The following is a 24,636-nucleotide window of genomic DNA, read 5'->3' as shown; positions in this document are numbered from 1 at the left end:
CATCCAAGTTAGTTAGCATATAGTGCAATAATGATTTCAGGAGTAGAATTCAGTGATTCATCCCCTACATGTAACACCCAGTGCTCACCCCAACAAGTGTCCTCCTTAATGCCCCTTGCCCATTTAGCCCATCCTCCCCCACCCATAATCTTTTTTTTTTTTTTTTAATGTTTATTTTTGAGAGAGCGTGCCTGTGGGGGGGGGGGGTGGGCAGAGAGAGAGAGAGGAGACAGAGGATCTGAAGTGGGCTCTGTGGTGACAGCAGCAAGCCTGATTCGGGGCTCAAACTCACAAACTGTGAGATCATGACCTGAGCTGAAGTTGGACGCACAACCCACTGAGCCACCCAGGTGTCCCCAGGACTAATCTGTCTTAAACACCATTCTCATTCAACCACTCATTAGGACTGTCTTCTCACCTGTTCCACCTGCTCTGTCCCCAGAGCCTTGTTCACTGCTCTCTGGCCCCAAGGCCTCTCTCTGGCAGGCTGGCCTGTCTGCTCCCTGGGGGTGAGCCATAGGCTCTGTCCCATTTTCCTCTCTGCGATGGTTGTCCCTCCGCCTGGAATGTCTGCCCTTCTGCTCTCTGCCTGCCCAGATCCAACTATGGCCTCCAGAAAGCCTTCTCCAACTTTCTGGGAACCTCCAACTCTCTGAGTTCCTTTTGGGAACCTCTGGTGTTGTTTTCTTTTCCATCAGCAACTTGGCACTTACTTACCTTGATTTGTATTTTTCATTTTGCTTTCCAAATTGTATATAAGCACTTTGAAGGAAGGGAACAGAACTGAACATTTAGATCACTCTGTTTATGTTCAGATGGGACTTAGACCCATTCTGAATTGGCTTTTGGAACTTTTCAAGTTTATTTCCCTTATATTTTAAGGTGGTTTTTTTTTTAAGTTTATTTATTTATTTTGAGAGAGAGAGTGACAAGTAGGGGAGGGACAGAGAGAGAGAGAGAGAGGGAGGGAGGGAGGGAAAGAGAGAGAGAGAGATTGAGAGAGAGAGAGAGGGAGAGAATCCCAAGCACTGTCAGTACAGAGCTCAATGTGGGGCTCGAACTCACGAACCATGAGATCTTGGCCTGAGCCGATGTCAGCCGCTTAACCAACTGAGCCACCCAGGCACCTCTTTAATTTCCCTTAAAGAGGGATGGTTAAGTCTGCATGCAGATCAGCCCACCAACCTCTGGACATAAATTCTAGCAAGACTGTTTAGGAGAAATGAAAATGAGTTCTGTTTCATGTTGCTGGCAATAAATGGTAATCAATGTATGAAATTCATTACCCTAAAAAGGAAAATGTGCAGAAAATTAAGTCATTAATGACGGTCACCTGTTCCTACCGAGAGACCCTAGGGCAACTGTGCCATCCTTTGGGACTTGTGTTTGGGGCTTTGTGATGATAAAATACTCCGGTGTCCTGAACTGGTATGATAAATTTTATCTTGCCCGTCAATACAGATTGATCGGTAGTAGCTTTGTGAGGCGAATGTTAAGGATTCTGAGGCTTTGTCTGATTGCTGTGTCTGTCAGGGGCTCTGTAAAGGGAAATGGAAGCAGGCATGAAATGTTCTCTACCTTCCTGGAACTCTGACTCCCTCCTAACAGAAGCAGAAGTGAGAAGCTGGCAAAGCATACACCCTGGAGCCCATCATCACAGTGTATATAGGATGCAAGATATTGCTTCCCCACGCCCACTTTGGTCTATTTTAAGTCAGAAATAGCCAAAGGATATCTGAGAGCTCTGTTGAGAATGCCAGGAGCCAGAACAGAAGTGAAGTGCCTCTTGCATCCTTATAATAGCAGATGACTTATGCAAAGCCAGCCACATGGCACTCCCAGTGCACTCAGCTGCTCAGCCAAGGGGCCACCCAGTCCACTGCCTGCCCATTGATAACTGTGGCAGATGGGTACCTCTCAGAAACTTCTTCCCAAGACAAGTCCTTGCTGCTGGCTCCACCAGAAGTCAGGGCAAGGTCACCTCTCTCTGGCCCTAACTCGGGAAACTAGCTCTAGAGATTGCTTTAAAATGCTTGTTTTCTTAGAAGGGCTCTGGCTTTCACCTGGCCTAAGCGGATCGTAAACAGTTTAGCTGAGGAGATGATGATAGCACCAAACACTGCCATTGGATTTTGTTTTGCCCAAAACCTGTGGTTTTCAAACCTGCATCTGCATCAGAATCACCTGGAGGGCTTGCTGAACTACAGACTGCTGGGCCCTACTCCAGAGTTTCTGACTAGGTAGGTCTGGGGTGGAACCCCCAAATTCCCATTTCTAATTAGTTCTCAGGTGATACCACTGATGCTGTGGCTGCTGGTCCAGGGATCCCACTTGAAGAACCACTACTCAAGACAAAACCATGCAACATTGGTTGGTAGCCAGGTAGGGAGACAGACTTTTCAAATGATCTTTCTTTCATCTTAGTTTTTTCCCTTAGGTTTCCAAATGGATTAAAATTATTTTAAAAGTTAAATAATGTATGATAATACAGATGCTCCATTGTCCTCAAACATGGGGCCTCCTTGGCTTTGAGTTCACACTCTCTTCTTAGTTTATCCTCTGAGCTCTGTACGGAGGAAAATAAACCATCCGAGGGAACTTCCCCATCTCCCCAACGTGAAACCCACCTGTGCCTTTAACTCTTCCTTTGGTCATGACTGTTGATTCCTCTTGGCGTGTTCATTCCTGGTAGCATCTCAGTTAACTGTTTGCCCTTTCTTTTTGTATTTATGTATAATTGTTTTTCTGTTGGGTTTTCCTGTTAGCCTTGTAAGATGACCCGGTGCCCAGCCACCATTGTCGTTGATCATGTCTACAATGTCACAGATTCCTTGTAGCTCCACATGCCTATTTCTTTCTTTCCTGGGGATGAGCATCCCCTGGCAACCCGCCTGCACCCACATAAACATATGCACACCTGTTATATTTCCTTCTTTGTGAGCAATGATGTCTGCCAGCCTCCATCCAGGTCTACATACCTCCTGAAGCCAGGGTGGACCCTTCACATCTGTCTGTTCAGATTAAGGGCCCAGAGAACACCTGGTGAGTAACAAACTCACCTGGATCTGGATGTTGGGGGCCATCTCCCCTCTGCTGTGCCAGAGCAGATCACCCCGTGTTTCCCAGTCCTCACCAGAGAGTCCGCGTGTGTCCTGGTAATTGGACCTTCCAACCTCTGATGCTCCCCGACTGCCCACGTTCAGGTAGTTGATTCCTTCACTCAACTCATCTGTGGAATAGCTGGGAGACAACATGCTGCATTCAAGGCTCAGTTCATGAATGACACATAGATAAAGGCTTTCAGAGAGGACTGGATCTAAATCACTCAGTGCGGTCGGGAGGATGCAGGGTTGAGAGTGGGTGAACTCCTGTCAGACGGGTGTGACGTGTCATTGCGAGACCAGAGCAGGTGTTCCTTGTGCAAATGTGTGGGTCAGAGAAGAAAGCCTCACACAGGTCTCTTCTGGCTCCCAGGGGGGTCACACTGATTGCAGTCATAATGGCACTGCTGTCCTATTACATACTTTACATGTATAGTTACCACTGCAGTCTCCCAATATGTGAAAAAAAAAATACATATATATATATATATATATATATATATATGCATGCCTATGGCTAAACATAAATAGTACACATAGGCTTATAATAAAAAGTGATCTTCCTCTATTTCTTTCTGTTCCCAAAAGCTACCACTTTTTAAAAAAAAAAATTTTTTTTAACGTTTATTTATTTTTGAGACAGAGACAGAGCATGAACGGGGGAGGGTCAGAGACAGAAGGAGACACAGAATCCGAAACAGGCCCCGGGCTCTGAGCTGTCAGCACAGAGCCCCATGCGGGGCTCGAACTCACAGACTGTGAGATCATGACCCGAGCTGAAGTCGGATGCTCAACCAACTGAGCCACCCAGGTGCCCCAAAAGCTACCACTTTTAACTATAATGGCTTTTTTTAAAAAAAACTCTGGTGATTATGTGTGTATCTCTAAATAATGTATGTTCCTGCTATTTCTCTGTCAGTCCAACAAATCCCACATTATCTGTTACTTTTCTGTTAGGATGGATGACTATTTAACTCACTTAAACTAAACCTTACCTTCCTGGTTCTCTTGATTCCATTTTTAGCTTTAAATAACGCAGTTATGCCTTTAATCCTCGTCCTTCAATAAAGACTTCATGATTTGAGAATGTTGGTATCTTTCTACTTTGCCCTTCAGTTCTTTTCCCCTCCCTGTCCTATTTTCTGTACTTTAATTTTTGCTCTGTCAAAGTTGTTGACACTTACGTTCTGTTATATACTTGTGATTCCTACATTGTGTGTAATTGAACATCTGTAAATATTGTTCAGGGCAAATTCAAGCGGTGTATTTCTTGTACAGCTTTTTAAAATTTTTACTGAAGTTTCTTTTTTTTAATTTTTAAAAAAATTTTTTAACGTTTATTTATTTCTGAGAGACAGACAGACAGAGCACCAGTGGGGGAGGGGCAGAGAGAGAGGGAGACACAGAATCTGAAGCAGGCTCCAGGCTCCGAGCTGTCAGCACAGAGCCCGATGCGGGGCTCGAACTCACAAGTGGTGTGATCATGACCTGAGCGGAAGTCAAACACTTAACTGACTGAGCCACCCAGGCGCCCCCGTATTTTTCCTGAAGTTCCTAATGGGCTTTCCACCCGCCTTATATTATTTGACTTATGTCCTCAATTTTTCCCCCAAAACTCGATTCAGTCAGGCATTCTATTGAGTACCCCCTTTACCTTGGAGAATCCCCCTTTTCTGGGGTTTTCCAGTCTTCCTCCATTCTGGACAGGTTGTTCTCTGAGCTGCTACACAGCTCTCTCATCCTGGAACTTTCCTGAGTTGGATTTCCAATGGGATTTTATTCTAATTCTAGTTAGAATTAGAATTAGAATTAGACTGGAAGTAGTCTGTCTAATTCAAATTCTATTATTCTAATAGGGTCCAAAGTCTTTTTGTTTGCTTTTTTTGTTTTGTTTTTTGGGGGTCTTTTTGTAGGCCAGATACCAATTACTAGTGTTACCAAGGAGATCTTAAAGAGCAAAATACATTTTCGAGAGCAGAGATTCAAAATTTAATGTATGAGTTCAACACAGGTTAAGTGTAAATGAAAGTCAGCTGTCTTTGGATTAAGCACTACTATAAACTTTTTTTTAGAAGATTAAACACGGAAATAAAGCAAGGATTCCAAATGCTGTCCTTTTTCCAGAACAGCCCAGGGGCTTTGCAATCTGGACTTAAGTCTCCTCTGGTTGGGTCAGAATCAAGGCTGTCTCTAGGGGTTGAGGGGTGTGTGGTATGGTGGGAAGTGGTAAATTAAGATTTAACCTAAACCCTGAGTTGAAATCTTGCCTTTGGCCCCTATTAGCTAGCTAAACTCCCTTATAATACAAACAATAAAGCCAGACTTCCTGGAATATTGGGAAGATTTAATAAACCAAAGGAAAAGAAGACACATTGAAAAATTGGCATATTCTGTATATACAGGTTCTCATTATGAAGTTGTGATCGGATGTTGGATCTTGCTGCAGGAGCAAAATCGACAAAGGCTGAAAGTGAGAGGAGATCAGAATTTAATGCATAATCAAAAACTGTGTGTACGATCACATTTAATAATCTAAACCAGCATTTTACTGCAGGAGTCACTAACTCAAATGCTGGGGGGGGCCAAGTGCCCCAAATGGAAGCCCATGCAGGGGTCAAGGCCACACTCACCTCCAGCTGATGTTGCCTTTGCAGGAATGAGGTGTTCTGTTTCTCCAAGCTTAAAATATGGATTTTAAAGTGAAACCAGCTAATTGTTACATGCTATTAGTTTAAATTTTTTCTTAACGTAGAACAAGCCAGGGGGCCCGGGTGGCTCAGTTGGTTAAATCTGGCTCTTAATTTCAGCTCAGGTCTCACAGTTCGTGAGATCGAGCCCTGCTTTGGGCTCTGAGCTGATAGTGCGGAGCCTGCCTGGGATTCTCTCTCTCTACCCCTCCCCTACCTGCACAGGCCCACGTGCTCAGGCTCTCAAAATAAATAAAGTTAAAAACAAAACACTGAGCAAGCCAAATAAAGCACGTATGCAGTTCACCAATTTAAGGCCTCTGTTTTACTGTATGGGGATTAAATGTAAATTGGAAGCAGTTCTTAAAAATGATTCTGAGTATCACATTTACACAGCTGACAATACTATTTATTGTCTTCTGGTTTTGTGATATCTGTATGCGTTCATGATATTCCCTGATACTTTTTTTTCAAGGGCATTACGAATAATGTTGAGCTGGGGCACCTGGGTGGCTCAGTTGGGTTGGCTCAGGCCATGATCTCTTGGCTCATGAGTTCGAGCCCCATGTCGGGCTCACTGCTGTCAGCCTGTCAGCGCAGATTCCGCTTTGGATCCTCTGTCCCCTTCTCTCTGTCCCTCCCCCACTTGCATTTCCCACCTCAGAAAAAAAACCCCCGAATAACGTTGAGCTGAACACAGCCAGAATGGAGTCCTTTAGGACACAGTGAGAAACTTCCCTCTAGGTTAATGTTCATCCAATAATCTGCACTCTGAGGGGATGCTGGTTTGGCCACTTACCAGTTTGCCTTATCTGACCTTCAGGTTCCCATCGTGTCCGCCAGGATGCCACGGAAAAAAAGCTCATCGAATGCTTTTCTCGTGAAGTCAGACATGCCAGGTGTACCACCGTTCCCCAAACTGCCATTATTTTGAAGTAAAATACGAAGTTAGATGTCACTTTTTAAAGAAGTGGTGCTGAGCCTTTATAATCCCACTTCCTGAACGTCCGTGCTCGTCAACAGGTTGACAGCACATTTCCACAGCACTTTATTTGCAACACCTTCATCTCCACCCTCCTGACTTCCTTATGCCAGTCCTGTGACATAATTCCTCCAGTTTTGGCTGAGGTCTGCTTCAAGCTTACAACTGTGGTTTTCCTTTATCTATGATATTTATCCTTGCCTCTCTTTTTAATTTTTTTTAAGTTATTTTTTTTTAAATATTTTCATTTATTTTTGAGAGGAGGGAGGGGCAGAGAGAGAGTGGGACACAGGATCTGAAGCAGGCTCTGCACTGATGACACAGAGCCTGATGCGGGGCTCGAATCACAAACTGTGAGATCATAACCTGAGCCGAAGTCGGACGCTTAAGCGACCGAGCCACCCGGGCGCCCCATCTTGCCTCTCTTTTTTAATTACCAGCAGCCCAGCTTCTCAGAGGAGATGGCTTTGTTGGTACAAGCTTCTCTGGCTGCTAAGATTCTAGGTCACTGAAGGAACATCACATGCAGACTTGAGTGACTGAAGGACAGCTGGTGAGGGTTGGCCAGGCCGATCTCCAGGCGCTATTTTGAAATTTTGCTTCACCTGTTTTCCATGTAGCCCGTGTCCTTTTTCTCTCTGTTCTCTGCCCCCAAGAGCCCAGTGTCTTCTGATGGAAGTACCCCTGTCCTTCAGCCAGATCAGCCCCCCCATCCACCCCCCCCCCACCATCTTTTGCTTGTTTTTATCTCCTATTCCAGTATTCTTCCTAGCCCTCCATCAGATCACTCATTCCCCTTCCAGGTGAACAGTTTTCTGGCTGCCTCCGGTGGGAAGATGGGCAATCACATTTAAGAACAGAACTTCTCATTACCTAGAACCATGTTCCCAAGAACATGGGGGTGCTGCTATTAAAAAAACAAAGGAGGTGGGGGGAAGCCACATAAACAGTAAATACTTAGAATTTCCAGATTAAGAAAATCTTTTTTTTTTAATGTTTATTTTTGAGAGAGAGAGAGAGACAGTGTGTGAGTTGGGGAGGGGCAGAGAGAGAGGGAGACACAGGATCCAAAGCAGGCTCTAGGCTCTGAGCTGTCAGAGCCTGACGTGGGGCTCAAACGCATGAACTTCGAGATCACGACGTGAGCCGAAGTCAGACGCTCAACCAACTGAGCCACCCCAGCGACTCTAGAATTTCCAGATTTAACACAGTCCCGATTTTTTAGCACTTCAGACCATCCTAAAGGTTTCTGACAGATAGTAATTTGTAATTTTTTTTAAGCTTATTTATTTATCTTGAGAATGAGAGGGAGAGAGAGAGAGTAGGGGAGAGGAAGAGAGAGGGAGAGACAGAGTCCCAAGCAGGCTCCATGCCATCAGCAAGGAGCCTGACTTGGGGCACGAACCCAGGAACTGCGAGATCATGCCCTGAGCCAAGATCAAGAGTCGTACACTTAACTGACTGAGCCACCCAGGCACCCCAGTAATTTTGTAATTTTACTAAGACCTGGATTTGAATTGTAGCTTGGTTGTAAATCTTAACTAATTAAAACTTGCTTCGTGAGGAAAATGGCTCTTCTGAAAAGAAAATCAGCTTGCTAGCATTAATGACATTAGGGACGAAAAAGCAAAGATGTCCAAAGAAAGGATAGGTCTTAGCCAGAAAAAAAGGAGTTTTGGATAAATTAAAGACTAGAATGATGAATTTTGCTGTGCTGGGAATAAGTCCACCGGATACTTCATAGGGAAACAAGGAAGTTCATGAAAGTTTTAGTGGTTGCTTGAGCCAGGACAGCATTTTTTTCCAGTGAGATAGAGTTTTGGAGAAGGTTGAAAAGGGGGTTAACTTGCAGTGGGAGGTGAGACATTTAAAAAAAAAAAAAAAAAGGAAAAAGCCAGAAGCCTCTATAACCCTTTCTGTATTTATGGGTTGGGGGATTTATGGAGCTGTCTGGATGTTCCTCTCCGGAATGTCAGGGCTCCGATGTACCCCTGTCATTGGATGTGTTCAGGCAGGTGCTGCATGGGCAGCTGTCAAGAGTATTGTGAAAGAAATTCCTGCATTTGGTTTCTGGGTGACCTGATTCGTTGATGTTTAAGTGTCTATCTCTTCCTTACCACCCTTCCTTCCTGCTGCCTTCTTTTGTGTGTACATGTGCCTCTTAGCCAGAGGCAGTGACATTGAACTGAAAGAAGCAGAGGTTTATGGTCCGCTGTTCCTCGCACCTGAAAATACTGGCTGCTGCTGGGGTCCCGGGCCAAACTTCAAAGCAAGCAGTTACTTTGCCTTCCCATTTCTGTTTTTGAATCTCCTCTCCCTGTTACACCCCCACATGCCATCCTCTGGTTATCCACAATTGCCCCCTAGACCCGTCTCCCAGCGCTGTAAAACTCTACTGCTCGCCTGCCTTACTAGGGCAGTGTTTTCTAGTGCAGGCAGTTTGGCAGATGACAGTAATTTACATACACTTCAGGGGTGAACGAGGGTTGGTGTTTTGAGTGTTGGTGTTTTAAAATCAAATGAGGCTTGGTGGTTGCCAGAGGCTGGGGGAAAGGGATTGGTGTGTTAATGTTTAATAAGTACCGAGTTTCATTCATTTTGGGAATGTGACAAAGTTCTGGAGATAGATGGGGGTGATGATTGCAGAATAATGTGAGCGTACTTAATGGCACAGAACTGTACTCTTAAAGCAGGTTGAAATTTTATGGTGTGTGTATTTTACCACGACTAAAAAAAGAATGAAGTCAAATGAAGCTTTCATGAAGAATATGGCACAATCAGTACAAGATCTTGTAGAAAATTTGGGAAATACAGAAGTACAAGAAAACAGGAATCACAACTCTCCCCACTGCTAACATTTTACAATTCACCGTATTTGTATAGCCTTCCAGCCCTTTCTTCTGTGTATATTTATTTTTTTATATGTAAGTGGGAGTAAACTACGCATACTGTTTTATAGTTGTCACACACTGTCTCATGAGTATTCTCCTATGGCATTTACTATTCATCAAGACATCAGTTTTTTGCGTTTTTTTTTTTTTTTTAATTAAAAAAATTTTTTTAATGTTTGTTTTTGAGAGAGACAGAGACAGAGCATGAGTGGGGGAGGGGCAGAGAGAGAGAGGGAGACACAAAATCTGAAGCAGGCTCCAGGCTCCGAGCTGTCAGCACAGAGCCTGACGCGGGGCTCATACTCACGAGCTGTAAGATCATGTCCTGAGCCGAAGTCGGACGCTTAACTGACTGAGCCACCCAGTCGCCCCAAGACATCATTAAACAGTTACTTGATGCTCCATCATTCCTGACCCCCAGATAAGGCCCCTTTCCCAGTATCCATTGTATGTACTTTCCTTATGACCTCTATATTTATTTCATACCATTTCTCAGAGTTTATGATATGTATGTTTTGGCAGTATTTGATATTTGTCTCCTCACAAGAGTGTAAACTCCATGAGGATGGGTTCTGGTGTGGGTTTACCTTACCATGGTATCCCCAGTGCCTTCCTGGCGTGCTGTAGGTATGCAAACAAAAAGTGATTAGGCGAATACACGGTTACACATTCCCTTTTCTGATTTTTGCTCGTAAAGTATATATAAAAGCTCATTTTAAAAAAATCTCATTTGTGTATAGATAAAACTTTGTACAAATTCATAATAATTTCCTTATTAAAAATGTCTTTAATCCAATGTGTTTAGTGTTTCTTTATAATTATTAAAATAACACATGCTCTATGTGGGGTTTCTGAAAACATAAAAAAGAAGAAAGAAGAAAGATCACTCACAATCCTTTTTCCGGGGTCTGGAATAGTTTAAATAGATGATAATATCTGTTCCTTAGAACTTTGAAAGAAGTCGCCTATGAACCTGCCTGAGCCCAGTGCCTTTTTGGGCAAGTGGTGATTTGACAATAACAATGTGTAGATATTATGTGATTATTGTTAGATTCAAGTTTTTTACTTCTTTTTTAAGTGTATTTATTTATTTTTAATATTTATTTATTTTTGAGAGAACGAGTGTGTAAGGGGCAGAGAGAGGGAGATAGAGGATCCAAAACAGGCTGTGTGCTGACACCAGAGAGCCCAATGCAGGGCTCAAACTCGTGAACCCCGAGATCATGACCTGAGCCAAAGTCAGGTGCTTAACCGACTGAGCCACCCAGACAACCCCCCCGGGGTTTTTTTTTATACTTCTTAATTAGTTTTGATCTTTTGTATTTTCCTCTGAGAGTATCTGTTTCAAACTAGTAAGCTTTTCATTGGTGGAATTCTGAGGAGCTACTTTGTGAGCAAAGTTTGCACCCTTAACCAGTCTGTGAAGGAGTAACTAGCTTGCAGTCGCCAGGAAAATCAGAGGCTTCAGATGATAAAGAAACCTGGTTTCTGGGAGAGGGGCAGCAGAGGGCGGAGCTGTATTAAGCACACTCCATACAGGAATCTGAGAATCTCTTGGAAGGAGTTGCCAGAGTGTTTCAGAATGTTCTTGTGAGGAGTAATGAGATGGTGCGTGTAAAAGGATTAGCGCTCACTAAATGACTATTTTCATTATTCTTCTCTGCTAAACACCCTAATAGCACCCCCTGGATGGAGAAGACAGGGGCCCGGCCCTTGAGGGGCCCATTGTGTGTAGGGCCCATGTGTGCATAAACAAATATTAAAAACTCATGGATGGAGAGAGGATTAGCTCTCTGCCTGAGGAGAAAGTCTCACGCCCATGAGACAGTTGCAGGTACACATTAAAGAGAAGTGTTGGAGTTGGCCAGAAGAGGGTGTCCCAGACAGAAGATATAAACCTGTGTGGTGGGTGAAGGGATCAGAATGTGGCGTGTTCCAGGGCAACATAGAGTACCTGTCATTTGTCATAGATGTAGCGATGCCAGCTGGAAGCTGGAAAGGCAGGTCGGGGCTAGATTGTGAAGGCCGAAAAAGTTTGTGCTGTACCTAATAGCAGTTGGGAGCCATTGAGGGTTTTAAGGCTGAGAAATAGTATGATCACAATCATGGTTTAAGAGATGGGACAATGAGAGGGAGGAGACCCAAGGGCAGGAACAGCTTGTGGATGGTTGTGGTTGCTGAGATGAGAAACAGAGAAGTCCTGGGCTGGGAAAGCAGACCAGGGGAGCCCAGAGGAGTTTGGGAACTGAGTGGTTAGTAGAGCGGAAGTGAGAAGTAGAGAGGAGATGAGTGACCTCAGGCCACTGGGGGTCACACGGCACTTTATAAGAATTGGGATGGGCTCCATCTGGGCCCTTCCTTCTTTTGTCTCATCTCTCTGGCTCCTGGCTCCAAACTTGACCCTCCCCCCAAACCAATACCTTGAGCTAACTAGGTCTTTGTTAAGCTTTTGCTTTGACATATACCCCTTAGGTTTTATTTGTGGCCCTATCCCATTTCTGACTAATGATCCTTACACTTGGAACCCATGCCCATGAATATGGAGTTAGCCCATTTCTCTTTACCGGTATGGTCCCAGGCACCCACTCAAAAGGGTTTACCAGAACTGTGCCGTTTGCCCAGCACACTGCCAAAGCTTTAAAGTGGGGAGCTGGCTTGATAATGATGTCATTAGCCGCCGATATAAGAAATCCAGGAGAGGGGCACCTGGGTGGCTCAAGTCAGTTAAGCGTCTGACTTCGGCTCAGGTCATGGTCTCACAATTTGTGGGTTCGGGCCCTGCAGTGGGCTCTGTGCCGACAGCTCAGAGCCTGGAGCCTGCTTTGGATTCTGTGTCTCCCTCTCTCTCAGCCCCTTCTTGCTCGTGCTCTGTCTCTCTGTCTCTGCCTCTGTCTGTCTCAAAAATAAATAAACATTAAAAAAAATTTAAATTTAGGGGAAGAAGCAGGTTTGAGGATAGCAGCAACCTCAGTTTGGACATGTTTGAGATTCCCTTGGGATAAACAGGTGGAGACAGCAGGCCGATGGAGCCCAGAAAAGAGGGCGGGTGAGGAATGAATGAGGAACCATTGTATATCAGACATTGTCTAAGTTGTGGGAGCAGATGAGCTCATCCTTGAGGGAGGACGAGAAAGCCAAGGGTGGAGCCAGCCCTCAAATTTAGGGGACAGGCAGAGGGGCCCCGGGTCAGAGACCAGCAGGGACTAGTCATGGAAGCTGAAGAGCCGGCAGAGGCAAGGGAAGAGTTCTGGGGAAGAGATGGTGTCACAAGGTAGAAGGCAGAGGGGACTGAAAACTGGGCAGTGGATTTGCCATTAGAAATCAGCAGTGATGGGGCACCTGGGTGGCTCAGTCGGTTAAGCGTCCTACTTCAGCTCAGGTCATGATCTCACAGTTTGTGAGTTGGAGCCCCGCATCAGGCTCTGTGCTGATGGCTCAGAGCCTGGAGCCTGCTTTGGATTCTGTGTCCCCCGCTTCTCTCTGCCTCTTCCCTGCTCATGCTCAGTGTCTCTCTGTCTCTCAACAATAAATAAATGTTAAAAAAAATTATAATAAAAAAAAAAATCAGCAGTGACCTCGCTGAGAATGGATTCTCTAGAGTTGCCAAGCCCAAGCCAGACAGCAGGGAGCCAGCGAGTGAGCAGAGGCAAGGAAGAGGTGGTGGTGAGTCAGCAAGCTTGGTGCTGAGGAAAGAAAGCAATTGCTTGAGGTTACAGGGCTGACTCTGTACATTGAGGAGAAGGAAGAGGGGCAGTAAAGGAAGACACTCCCGTGTAGGTTGTCACTGTTGTAAGTGCTTCATCTGTGGTCCTGCCAGACTTCATCATGGATCTGTGAGGGGGACGCTCTGCTCTATATTACACAGATGAGGAAACTGAGTCACAGAGAGGTTAAGCAGCTCCTAAAGGCCACACAGCACTTACATGGCAGGTTTGGGGTGCGAGAGCACAAGTGGAGGAGTTGGTTGTGGGAGTTGGGGTGCCAACTTCTGAGCCTTGGCGGGGAGGAGATGAGGAAAACCAAGGGACGAGTGACCGGAAGAGTCCTTACCGGATGCCCTCATCTTGTGGTGGAGATAGACAAGGCTGTTGAGAACGAATGGCTCTGGGTGTAGAAAAGCTGGCAAACTTGGGAAAACACTGCTGTGGGCACCAGTAAGGGAGCTGAAAGAGGGTCACTGAAAAGACTTCCAGGCAGCAGAATCCTCAGATGCCTGGGTGGGCAGAGGACTGGAGACTGGGTTAGGGGGGCAGCATAAATCAAGAGCGAGCTGAGAATGTAGTCATTGCTGCAGTGAGATTATAACTGATGAGACTGACTGTGCAGTGTAGGCTAGACAGTGAGTGAAATGGACAAAGGCGGAGAGCCTGGGAGAGCACTGCACATCTGGAGGGAAGGGAGCTGGATGCTGGGACTGAGAACATGGGAGGAACTGAGCTAAGAGACGATGCCAAGCCCAGGCAGGCTACCAGCGCACTAAGGCCAGGGGGTTTGTGCAGGCATTGCTAGGTTGTGAAGTCACATTCCAGTGGGGCCTAGGTGTCCCCAGATGCACCTTGCTGAGAGGATAGCCATGTGGGCATGTTGGCTCGACAGGCTGAATGTAAACAATTGTAAGAGGCTGTCAGATTCCCCAGGGTCAAAGAGGTGGCTGGGTGAAGTGAAAGGGTAGGAAGCAAGATTTCTAAGTTTGCAATTCGGGATTTGGGGGTACTTGGGCATTAAACATTCAGGAGGCTGCCATGCTAAGGTGAACTGGAGGTAAAGGTCCGCAGTAAGGAGGGCATTCTGGAACCAGGTGGGCAATCTAGCCAAGCGGTGAACACCTCTAGGGGGCTGGCAGGAGTTGAGGCAGAGAGAGACGGAAGATACATTTTGTTCTGTGGCCTGGAGGTTCGTGAATGTCAGTTTGTAGAGGGAGCAGCGGGAGGCAGAGTCAGATGAGCTCACGCAACATTGGGTCTACCAAGATTGAACCAGGGTACTCCCAGGTGTTTTCTACCAGGACTGCTTGGCATCTAGCGGCATCTTCTGGATCCTTTGCCAACATCATTTTCCCAGTTGTTGTTTGCCTCCAGAGCTGTGCCCTACCTGATGAATATTGATTGATGGCATTCTGTCTTCCCTCTGAGGGCCAGGTGAGATGAATGTACAGGGATTTCAGTGAGTAAATCCTGGGCAGCGGCGGCGGGGGCGGGGGTGTGTGTGTGGGGGAGACAATGATTCTGTAACCCGCAATAAAAGGTATATAGAAAGAGATTTGACCCGAGTCTTCACAGAATTGGCTGCATTAATGTAGCTTTCAATCATGCTTAGATTATAGAGCCTTTTCCTCGTGGTCACTCACATTTAATAGCATTTCAGAATTAAGGCATTATCGCACGACATTGACAGAGCCCCGTAACAAAGGCTGTTTAATTGGAAAAACCATCCCAGAACCATTTTTTTAATAAGGAAAGAGGCTGTGCAAACTTGATTTAGCCTACTTTGTTATCTGAGTCCTTAAAGTCACCAAGGTTTCAGCCAAACCCTTTTTAAGTCGGGAAGACAGAAGCTCGTTAGAACTGAATTGTTGACTCAGGAGCCGAGTGGAGATGGGAATTAGGGGCCCCCTAGTCCAGTTCACAAAGGAAACTGCCGTGATGAGGCTCACTGGTGCATCTGGGCCCCTCCAGTTTCCTTTTCGACGCTCCTCCCTTCTCCCACCAATCTGAACATTACAAAGGAAATAACCTTCATCAGGGTTCCGTGGCTCTGTTTCTGGCACAAAGGTGCCCAGCCTCGCACAGCCTTGTCTGTCATTCTGTGACTACGGGAAGGAAAAGCATTGTTGTCTTGGGAAAGACGATGTCAAATTTTCTGGGATTTTTGCGTTTGTTTTGGTTTTGGTACTTCTAGTAAGATAACATTACAGGTTATTTCCTGATATAGACCTACAACTTTACTTTTTAAATGAAACCGATATTCTGTCTATTCCACAAATACTTAACGAGTTTCTGTTATGTGCCTAGCCCTATACTAGATCATGTACCCAGAGCTCAGTCAGCATTTTATTAGTATCCATGAGGGATTCTGGTCCACAAAACAGGCTCCAAAACACATTCGTTTTCTTCACTGACATGCGAGCCCCGTGGTGACGTGTGTTGTGCGTGCCTCTTGTAGAGCTGGGGAAGCTGGGGGTTACCTCCACGTGGTTCTGTTTGGTCAGAGCGTCCACCTAGGGTGAGGGGTCCGAGTTCGGTGGAACAGTTAAGTGGGTCTGAGCCATGTCTTTGACAGTGTGCCTGACGCCTAGCCAAGGTGCTGTAGGTACCAGGGCTAAGTTCTAAGAGTAGGTGTGGGAAGAAAAAAAAAAAAAAAAAAGGACAGGACGAGAAGATGGGTCAGGAAGGAGACAGCAGCATGATCAGCGAGCGGGAGCAGGGTGAGAAAACAAAAAGGATCTGTCACAAAGAGGTGGTGACAAGGTATCACTTGGACTTGGCATTCGGTTCATGAGTGTTAAGAGTCACAGACGAAGGCTCCATCCCTTTGTTCACAGAAGAATAAGCAGTCTCACCGGAAGCAAAGTCTGTTTGACTTGTAACTCCAACATGCATAAGGAAACAGGAGAAATAATGTCTAACAAATGTGATTGGTGAATGAAGGTAAAGACTTACTGAAAATCTGCCTTCAGCTTAGTTAGAAATTCTATTTTATTTTTATTATCATTATTATTTTTTAGACGGGGAGTGAGTGGGGAAGAGGGTCAGTGGGGGGGGGGGGAGAGAGAGAGAGAGAGAGAGAGAGAGAGAGAGAGAGAGAGAGAGAATCTTAAGCAGGCTCTATGCTCAGTGCAGAGCCCGATGCAGGGCTGGATCCCACGACCCTGGAATCATGAGCTGAGCCGAAATCAAGAGTCAGACGCTCAACTGATTGAGCCACCCAGGTGCCCCTTGGTTAGAAAATTTCTAAGGAAGCGATCTAATGTACAGCATGGGGATTATAGTTAATAATACTGTCCTGTGTGCTTGAGATCCACTAAGAGGTTAGATCTTAAGTGTTCTCACGTAAAACATGGTTACTATGTGAGGTGATGGACGTGTTAATTGTCCTGATTGTGCTAATCATTTAATAATATATGCATGTATCAAATCACCATATTGTATACCTGAAATAGATATAAGATTTGTCAGTTATAGCTCAATAAGTTGGGGAAAAAGAAAGAATAAATAGCCGAACATCAGAAAGAAAAGAAGAAAGTTTCTAAGGAAGAGGTTATGATGGTGATTAAGCCACAGGAAGGCCTGTTGGCTGCTGTAACTTTTGAGTAGAATGGTAAGGCTCTTCACACTTTGGGAGAGCTTCCCAACTCCATCTTGTCTTTTCTCCCTTCCCCTATTTGCCTCTAACATTTACCTCTGGGCCACAGGGATCCCTAGAATCACTGAACACTTAGAACTTTGAATCCTTGAATATTTACAGTAGCTAATCTGGCTGGGGTGCAATTTTGTGTTTCACCAGGAGGAACCATCACTTAACTACATCCTGAAATCTCTTTCATTTTAGAGTTTTGCAATATATTTTTATTCATTTTCATTGCCTCCTTTTTTACTTCAGTAAATTTGGAATCTAATAAATTAATTTTACTCAAAAACAAGGGATTGGGCCTTTACTCACTTCCAAAAGCCCCCTGTAAGGGGAAATTATGTTTAAAATAATTTCATTTTCAGCAGGAAGAAGTAGAAAAGAATGAAATGGCTCCTGAGCCACAGGAACCTGAAAGCACATCACTTCTTGCGGTTTTTCCTATTTGATAACCATGCTTTCTGGAAGATGCAATTTTCTGCTTCCATTTCTGTTGTCGACATGCCAGGATTTCCAGCAAAGTGGGCCCAGTGTTTCACTAGAGGTTACTTTTCCTTGGAAGCAATTCAAAAAAAATCATCATTCTGTTTCTCCTTTTTCATTTGACATTTGACTAAAACAGTGCTTTGGCAGCTAGACAGGAGCTCTTAGGAGCCTCAGTATTTTTTCTCCCAATCTTTGCCTTTCAAGAAGTGCCTTTTCAGACTGTGGCTTACAAGTGAGTATAGAGATAAAAACACAGACGTGATTGCTTAGAGACCAAAACTCTAGGGAAAAGGGGAGAATACCTGGCAAGGGGAAACCCTGGACATTCCAGCTCTGTCCCCATATGTGGTCACCCATTTTAGTGTTGTGCCCTCTGGTTTCTTTGTTGGGTCTACTGCCCTGCTGCGTTTCTAGCTCCAGTCTTTCCTGGTTATATTCTTTTTTTTTTTTTTTCTTATTTAGAGAGTGCAAGCGAGGGAGGGGCAGAGAGGGAGGGAGAGAGAGAGAGAGAGAGTCCCAAGCAAGTTCCGAGTTTACCAGCTCAGAGCCTGACACGGGACTCGATGCCATGACTGTGAGATCATGACCTGAGCCGAAATCAAGAGTCACATCATTAACAGACTGAGCCACCCAGGCGCCCTCTCTTTGTTATATCCTATCTTTGTGCTGCACCAAAGCTGGTGAGTGTTATGCTGTGTCCTAATTAATTCTCACTTTTAGTCCTTTTGTAGAAACAATTCCTAGAGGTCATCCAGAATTTTACTGTTTAATACTTCAGAGGTCCTAATCATAATCCCACTTGTTGTCAACTATAAAATCCTATTTTTCTAATACAACTTCCTTTCTACCATCCCCCACCTTTCATATTTTTATTCATCTGTTTCTTTCTTCTACTTCTGCTCTTGATTCCATGAACAGATCACTTCTTCCAGGAAGCCCCAGTTCCTCAAATAGGGCTTAGATATGCCTTGCATGTACCTAACAGTACCTTATACTTCCCATATCTTAATACTGTCTATCAAATTGCATTTTTCATTAATTACCTCACTCACTGGACTGTGAGCTTCTGGAAGCTTAGAAGCAAGTCTTTGTTAATCATCTTTGTCTCCATCTAGTCCAATGCTGGCACAAGGTGGCATTCAGTAAATACTTGTTGAGTTGTGTATATTCTTGTCTCATCTTGCTCTATCAGTTGTAAACACTGTATTTGTTTTTAGTCTTTCCTCTACGCTCTCTTTGTATACTTCCTCCTCCTTAAAAAAATCTTCCTTCTTCCTTAATGAACACTTAATTAAGCTCTTATTCATTCCATCACTGTCCTTTTTATTTCCAGGCTTCTCTTCGGAGTAATCCACACTCACCATATCCAAGGCTTTCCCCCCTCTGACGTCCAGACTGATTGTATGTTCCCCCTATAGCTTTTCTTAGCACTTTGATGCATTCTTTTGCTAAAAGACTTCCAGGTTACTGCAGTCATTGTCATGTGTGTTTCAGTCTCTCATTAGACAGTATCCCTGTGAAACACACAGACTCCACATCCACAGATCCAGACGTGTGGCATTTATTCTAGAGATGTGTGTTAAGTAAACCAACATTTGTAGGAGACTTGTTAAATAACCCCTCTACAATGAATCTTTGTTTATCATAGTGGTGGCACAATTTATTATTATTATTTACACAGACATTAATTTGGTACCATCATGTTCAACTACCAAGAACAAATTAGAATGCAGTTAAAATCTTCTCTGAATTTGGGAGGGCAAACCATTCTAATTAGAGTTAATGTCCTTGCTATAACATGAGTGACTTTATGCCACTGGAGGTAAAAAGAGAAATTAAAAAAAAAATTTTTTTTTCTATTTCATTTTTCTCTGTTCTTTTACTTACTGGTAAGGATAAGAAGAAGAAGGTGCCAGAAGAGAAATAGTTATCTGAGAACATCTGTCATCCGTTCATTGCCTGGGGACCTGGTGGGTAGCTGGAGAACCTGCCTCGTTATCATTTTTTCTTTTGGTCTTGTGTTGAGCCATAGTTTCTCTGGGAAATTGACCAAATCTTTCTTTGCCTGTTGAATTGGGTGTTGTGTTGAAGAGTCTGTGCTGTGGCAGGGCAGGGGCCAAAATCTTCATCTGTAATCACTCCTTTCTTGAAATGGCTAAGCCAAGGCATCTTTTACTAGAGGCAGAGAGGGTTGCGAGGACTCTGGGAAATTGACAAGCATAACAGACTTTTCAAACAAAAGGAGAAAATGTGCCTTTCCAGGGCATGTGCCATTTTGATGAATTACATCATTGAGTGCTGGCAGTGGTTTGGTTAACAGCTATTTGTTCTTCCAAGTTCTCATAAATTTAGGGGAAGGATTTTTGGTGACTCGTTAATTTTACTGTCTGACTTCACCTCTCTTGAAAGGAAGTTAACATATATCCATATTCAGAAAATTAAACTAGATTTTGTCAGTGAATATAAAAGAAATGACTCTAATGTAAAACTTCTGTGTGATTCACAATTGGCTTTCGCCAATCAAATGACAAACCACAGACTGGGGAAAGAGATTTCCAACGCATACAACGGAGAAAAGGTCCATTTTTTTGGTAATGCATAAGCAGCTCTTAAATTTGAGTAAAGAATTTAAACAGAGAGAGAAACATAAACATGTTTATGAGTATAAAAAGGTACGTGATTCCACTTATACGGAAAGAAGTGCAACTGGTAAAATATATGTCACTATTTAGGCTGACAAAAAAAAGTTGGTAATACACAGCGTGGGCAAGCATGTAGAGAAGCAGGTACTCGTGTGGTTAGAGGGAGTATAAGCTGATGTAATTTTCTTGGCAGTGTCACTCAGAATTAAAATGTATATAACCTTTGACCTACCAATTCAATTTCTGGGAATTTGTCCAAAAGAATTTACAAATATAAACAGAGATGTCTGTACAAATATATTCATGATAGCAATATTTGTAGTTAAGATGTGAAGCAATATAAGTGATTCTGAATAGAAGACTGGTTCAGTAAATTATGAAAAGATTGGTAATTTGTGCTGTGTATAGTATGCTTATATTTAGTCTCTGTGCCCAGTATCAGGTTACCGTTTCTTAACTCCAGACTTGTCCTTCATTGCCTGATCTATGAGGGTGGATCTGTTCCCTTTAAATATTTCTCCTTCACCAGCTGAGAGGTAATAAATTGATAACTGGCCCAGCTTTTTTAAAGCAAGGGGATGGGGAGAGATGATATTTATGCTTGTATAAATATGCACCTGCATGAACATGTTCTGGGAGCTACAGAAGTAGACATTGAGAGGGATTACCTCTAAGGGTAAGACTGAAACCTGGGGAGATAGACTTATTTGAAGTTTCTTACCATGTGCACGTTTGATTTCATAGTTAGAGAAAACTACAGAACTTTGGTTAGACGTTAAAGGAAAAAAACCAGACTTGCATCAATGGAAGAACAGACTGTTCCTAGCTGGAAATGTGAAATATTGTAAAGATGTCATTTAATCAAAATTAATTTATAGACTTAATGCAGTCCCAAGGTGGAGTCAGGGCATGGTTTTTATCGTTAAGAAGCTTAGAGTATGGTTTGGGAGACAGAAACATAATGTTCACAGAAAATGCCTTGAACAGTTACAGAGCAGTATATCAAGTGCAAAGCAATAAAATTGAATACATATGTATTGTGGGAACTTGGAGTCCTTTGAGAGAATAGACAGAATGGAGTTAATCAGTAAAGGATAGTTAAAAAAAAAACTTATAAAAGATAAGCTATAACAAGAAGGACTCTTCCCTAAAGTCTGTATTCTCCCCCCACCCCCCAAGATGGAAACTCCCTCTCTCTCAAAGTCCTCTACATCTAGGGAGGGAACTCCTTCCACAGTGTATTTTGTATTTAGAAGACCTATGTGAAAAAGTCTATGAACTGCCCAAATTCTTTGTTCTGTCGTGAGAAACTCTATGAACTGCCCAAATTCTTTGTTCTGTCGCTGAATAAAGTGGCCCAGATGCCTCTACATTTTCACTTTTGAGTTTGCAAAAGACTGAAAATGAAGTAAATCAAGGACAGACGGGATTGGGTTGACCGTACAAGGAGTACAATTGCTTGAAGAATCTGGAAACAATACTGACCACATTTGTTGGCATTAATTCATCGAAGCAATAATGCTGTGTATAAGAAAGTATGTTGTTTAAGAAGAAAAGTCATCAGTTCTGAGTATTTGTTGCAATTGAACTCTAACTTGGAACTGATGAGAAATTCTTTAAAAAAAAAAAAAAAAAAAGCAAAACCAGAGTATTAAGCATTGGGAGCTTTAAAAAAAATTCCCACAGCATTTGGAAAACATTTTATCATCTCTATGCCGGTTACAAAGATTAGAAGCTAAGTCCTAGATTGTTCGATTTAGAAGGTATGACATGTTGCTCCAACCTGGAACTGGATAGAACTTAAAAAAAATTTTTTTTAATATTTATTTAAATTTGAGAGAGAGAGAGAGAGAGCGCACGCAGGGGAGGAGCAGAGAGAGGGAGACACAGAATCCAAAGCAGGCTCCAGGCTCCACATTGTCGGCACAGAGCCCGACACAGGGCTCGAACTCACGAACCAGAACCGTAAGATCATTACCTGAGCCGAAGTCAGACGTTTAACCTACTGAGCCACCAGGTGTCCCAAGGATAAAATTTTTTTAGAAAAAACAATCCCTTTTCTAGGTCTTCATGGAATCTTCATAGTGAATGGGTGAAATGACTTTTAAGATTTTTCTCTCCTGACAAATAAATTTCCTTTATGTTTGGAGTATTTCATGATGATTCTTCCATAATAGCTATAGGGGATAGAAATAGATATTAAAGGAGATCTCACTTGCTAACATTTCTTTAGATAATGTTATCTATTGCATGCCATTAACCATTAGCTGGTTTATAAGCATCACTTACAGCAGTTAGATTCGTTTCCTTTAGAACTCAAGTTTATGAAGCCATCATTTTTCATCCCTTGTGAAACCCCAGCAGAAGAAATGCTGTCTTTTGTGAATAGTCAAAGGTCGTCATGGTTTGGGTGGCTTTATTGTTTTTCTGATCAGTGCAGGTCAGTCAAAATGTTCTACTGAGACTTTTTCTAAAGGCACATCAATACCTACCTCTGTTTGGTATCACTGAAAAACAAATACAATATCTGCTAATCTGTTCCTTGCCAAAGAGTAGAAAATCGTAGAATTTCAGGGTGGATACTTGTGTAATGTTTGGGTTTATGAGCATTTGTGAGGTCAAATTTTGCCACGTTTTATGAGATAAAAACTAAGAAACAAGAGCAGAGTGTTTCTTTATCATTTAATTAATCTTAACTTAAAAGAAGATGTCGAAATGTGTTCTTCTCTTGCTAAGAGGACAGATTACTGGCAGGGCATATATTTATTAAAAGCCCTAATTTTGGTCTCCAGTTTTCTTAAAACATGAGGAGGTTTTTTTAGTTTTTTGGTTTTTGGTTTTGTTTTTTTAAACATAAAAGGTTACATGGATTCCCTCATATAATAGCAGTTGTACTGTTGAGTTTCGGGTCTGCAGAAAATGTTGGATGCTCATGTGGATGGAAGGACCTTCATAATGACCCTGAGGCCCACGTTTGGGCCCCACCGCCATGCCCTGTTCAGATTTAGCCATAATGACTTCAGTCCAGAGATTTATTAGAACATGGGTTTTTTGAAACAGCCAAATTGGGCTCTGGAGGAGAAAAATCAGGGGTCAGAAATGAAATTGTTCTTCCTTTGTAGTGCATTCCTACTATGAGCAAGCTCTGCGGAACCTCATGAAGACAACAAAAGTTACTACGATTCATTTTGTTTCACAATGTTAACACTGTTTCTGCTAGTACCTTTAGGTACAAAAGCAGGAATGCCTTTGATCAGGAGCCACAGGTATCTATCGGGGTGGCCTGGCTGGTAGAACAGAGAAGTCACGGGTAGATGGACAAAGCTACCACTGAGCCAGTCCCGTCGGTCGGCACCGAGTTTAGCACTGTTGAGGGTCTGCTTTGATGTGTAGTTCAACAACTATGAAAACCACACAACAGGTATTCTAGTACTCTTGGCCGAGCACCTACCTTTGTTATTGTTTTGTTTTTTTTTTTCTGTCCCCTGGTATATTTTGTGTTATTTATCAAAGTAGAAGTGTCTGTGGAAGTGTCTGAAGACATGCTCATGTCAACTCGAGAATGCTCCAGATGTGATACTTGAAAAATCCCTCCCCCCACTCCCCCACCCCAGAACACTGCTATGAGCAGAAGAACCTGTCGAACTTTGTGTGGACCCAGGATTTCCCAAAACTCACTTAGCCATGCAACCTCTGCCTGTTCCCCCTCCTCCTCCTCCTCCTCCTCCTCCTCCTCCTCCTCCTCCTCCTTTCTTTTTTCTTCTTTCTTGTTTCTTCTTCTTTTAATGTTTGTTTATTTTTGAGAGAGAGAGACAGGGAGACACAGAATCGGAAGCAGGCTCCAGGCTCTGAGCTGTCAGCACAGAGCCTGATGCCGGTCTTGAACCCATGAATCACGAAACCATGACCTGAGCTGAAGTCAGACTTTTAACCGGCTGAGCCCCCCAGGTGCACCCCCCGCCCTGCCATTGTTCTTAATGAAATGACTAGAAGCATCATGCAGAACACTTTGGGAAAGGCTGATCTTAGATACAATCTGGACTCCAGAAACCTGGTGCATTTATGACTTAGCTATAAAGTGGGGATGCCCTCAGGGATGCCATTCACGACCACTGCCAGGATTGGCATTCTGTGTCTCAGGGAAGGGTGCTAATGCCAAGTACCTCCAATGGCCTTGACAAAGTAGGATTTGTTCTCTGCCTACAATGAATTTTCAAAAGAGAACAAACTTTCTGGTTTCTCTTTATATAAATCATTCTTCATAAAATAATAAACACTCACTTATTCACTTAATCACTACTCAAGGGTTGCATTATTGTCTCCATTATCATAACAAGTGGGATGTAGAGGGGCATCCAGCAAATCTTTGTTCAACTGTCAAGAAATATTTAGGGGTGCTTGGGTGGCTCAGTTGGTTAAGCATCCAACTCTTGATTTCAGCTCGGGTCGTGATCTCATGGCTGTGGGATTGAGCCCTGCATCAGGCTCTGTGTTGATTCT

At 43.5% G+C, this 24,636-nt stretch overlaps 1 protein-coding gene across 2 annotated transcripts in view; it reads left to right on the top strand.

Annotated features, from left to right (window-relative positions):
* Window positions 1-24,636, top strand: part of NXN (nucleoredoxin) — a 158,410-nt gene that overhangs the window by 40,790 nt on the left and 92,984 nt on the right. Inside the window, exon 2 of one of the 2 annotated variants that reach the window (XM_042917291.1) lies at window positions 2,283-2,382. The exons of the other annotated variant lie outside the window; for it this stretch is intronic. Coding sequence (XP_042773225.1) covers window positions 2,283-2,382 — 100 coding nt within the window. The remainder of the gene's footprint in view (window positions 1-2,282; window positions 2,383-24,636) is intronic. 2 annotated transcript variants of the gene reach the window in all.

Source organism: Panthera leo, chromosome E1 (genome assembly GCF_018350215.1).
Source record: "Panthera leo isolate Ple1 chromosome E1, P.leo_Ple1_pat1.1, whole genome shotgun sequence".
Classification (NCBI taxonomy): domain Eukaryota; kingdom Metazoa; phylum Chordata; class Mammalia; order Carnivora; family Felidae; genus Panthera; species Panthera leo.
Note: the sequence above shows the minus strand (reverse complement) of the source record. Positions and strands in the feature narration are given on the sequence as shown.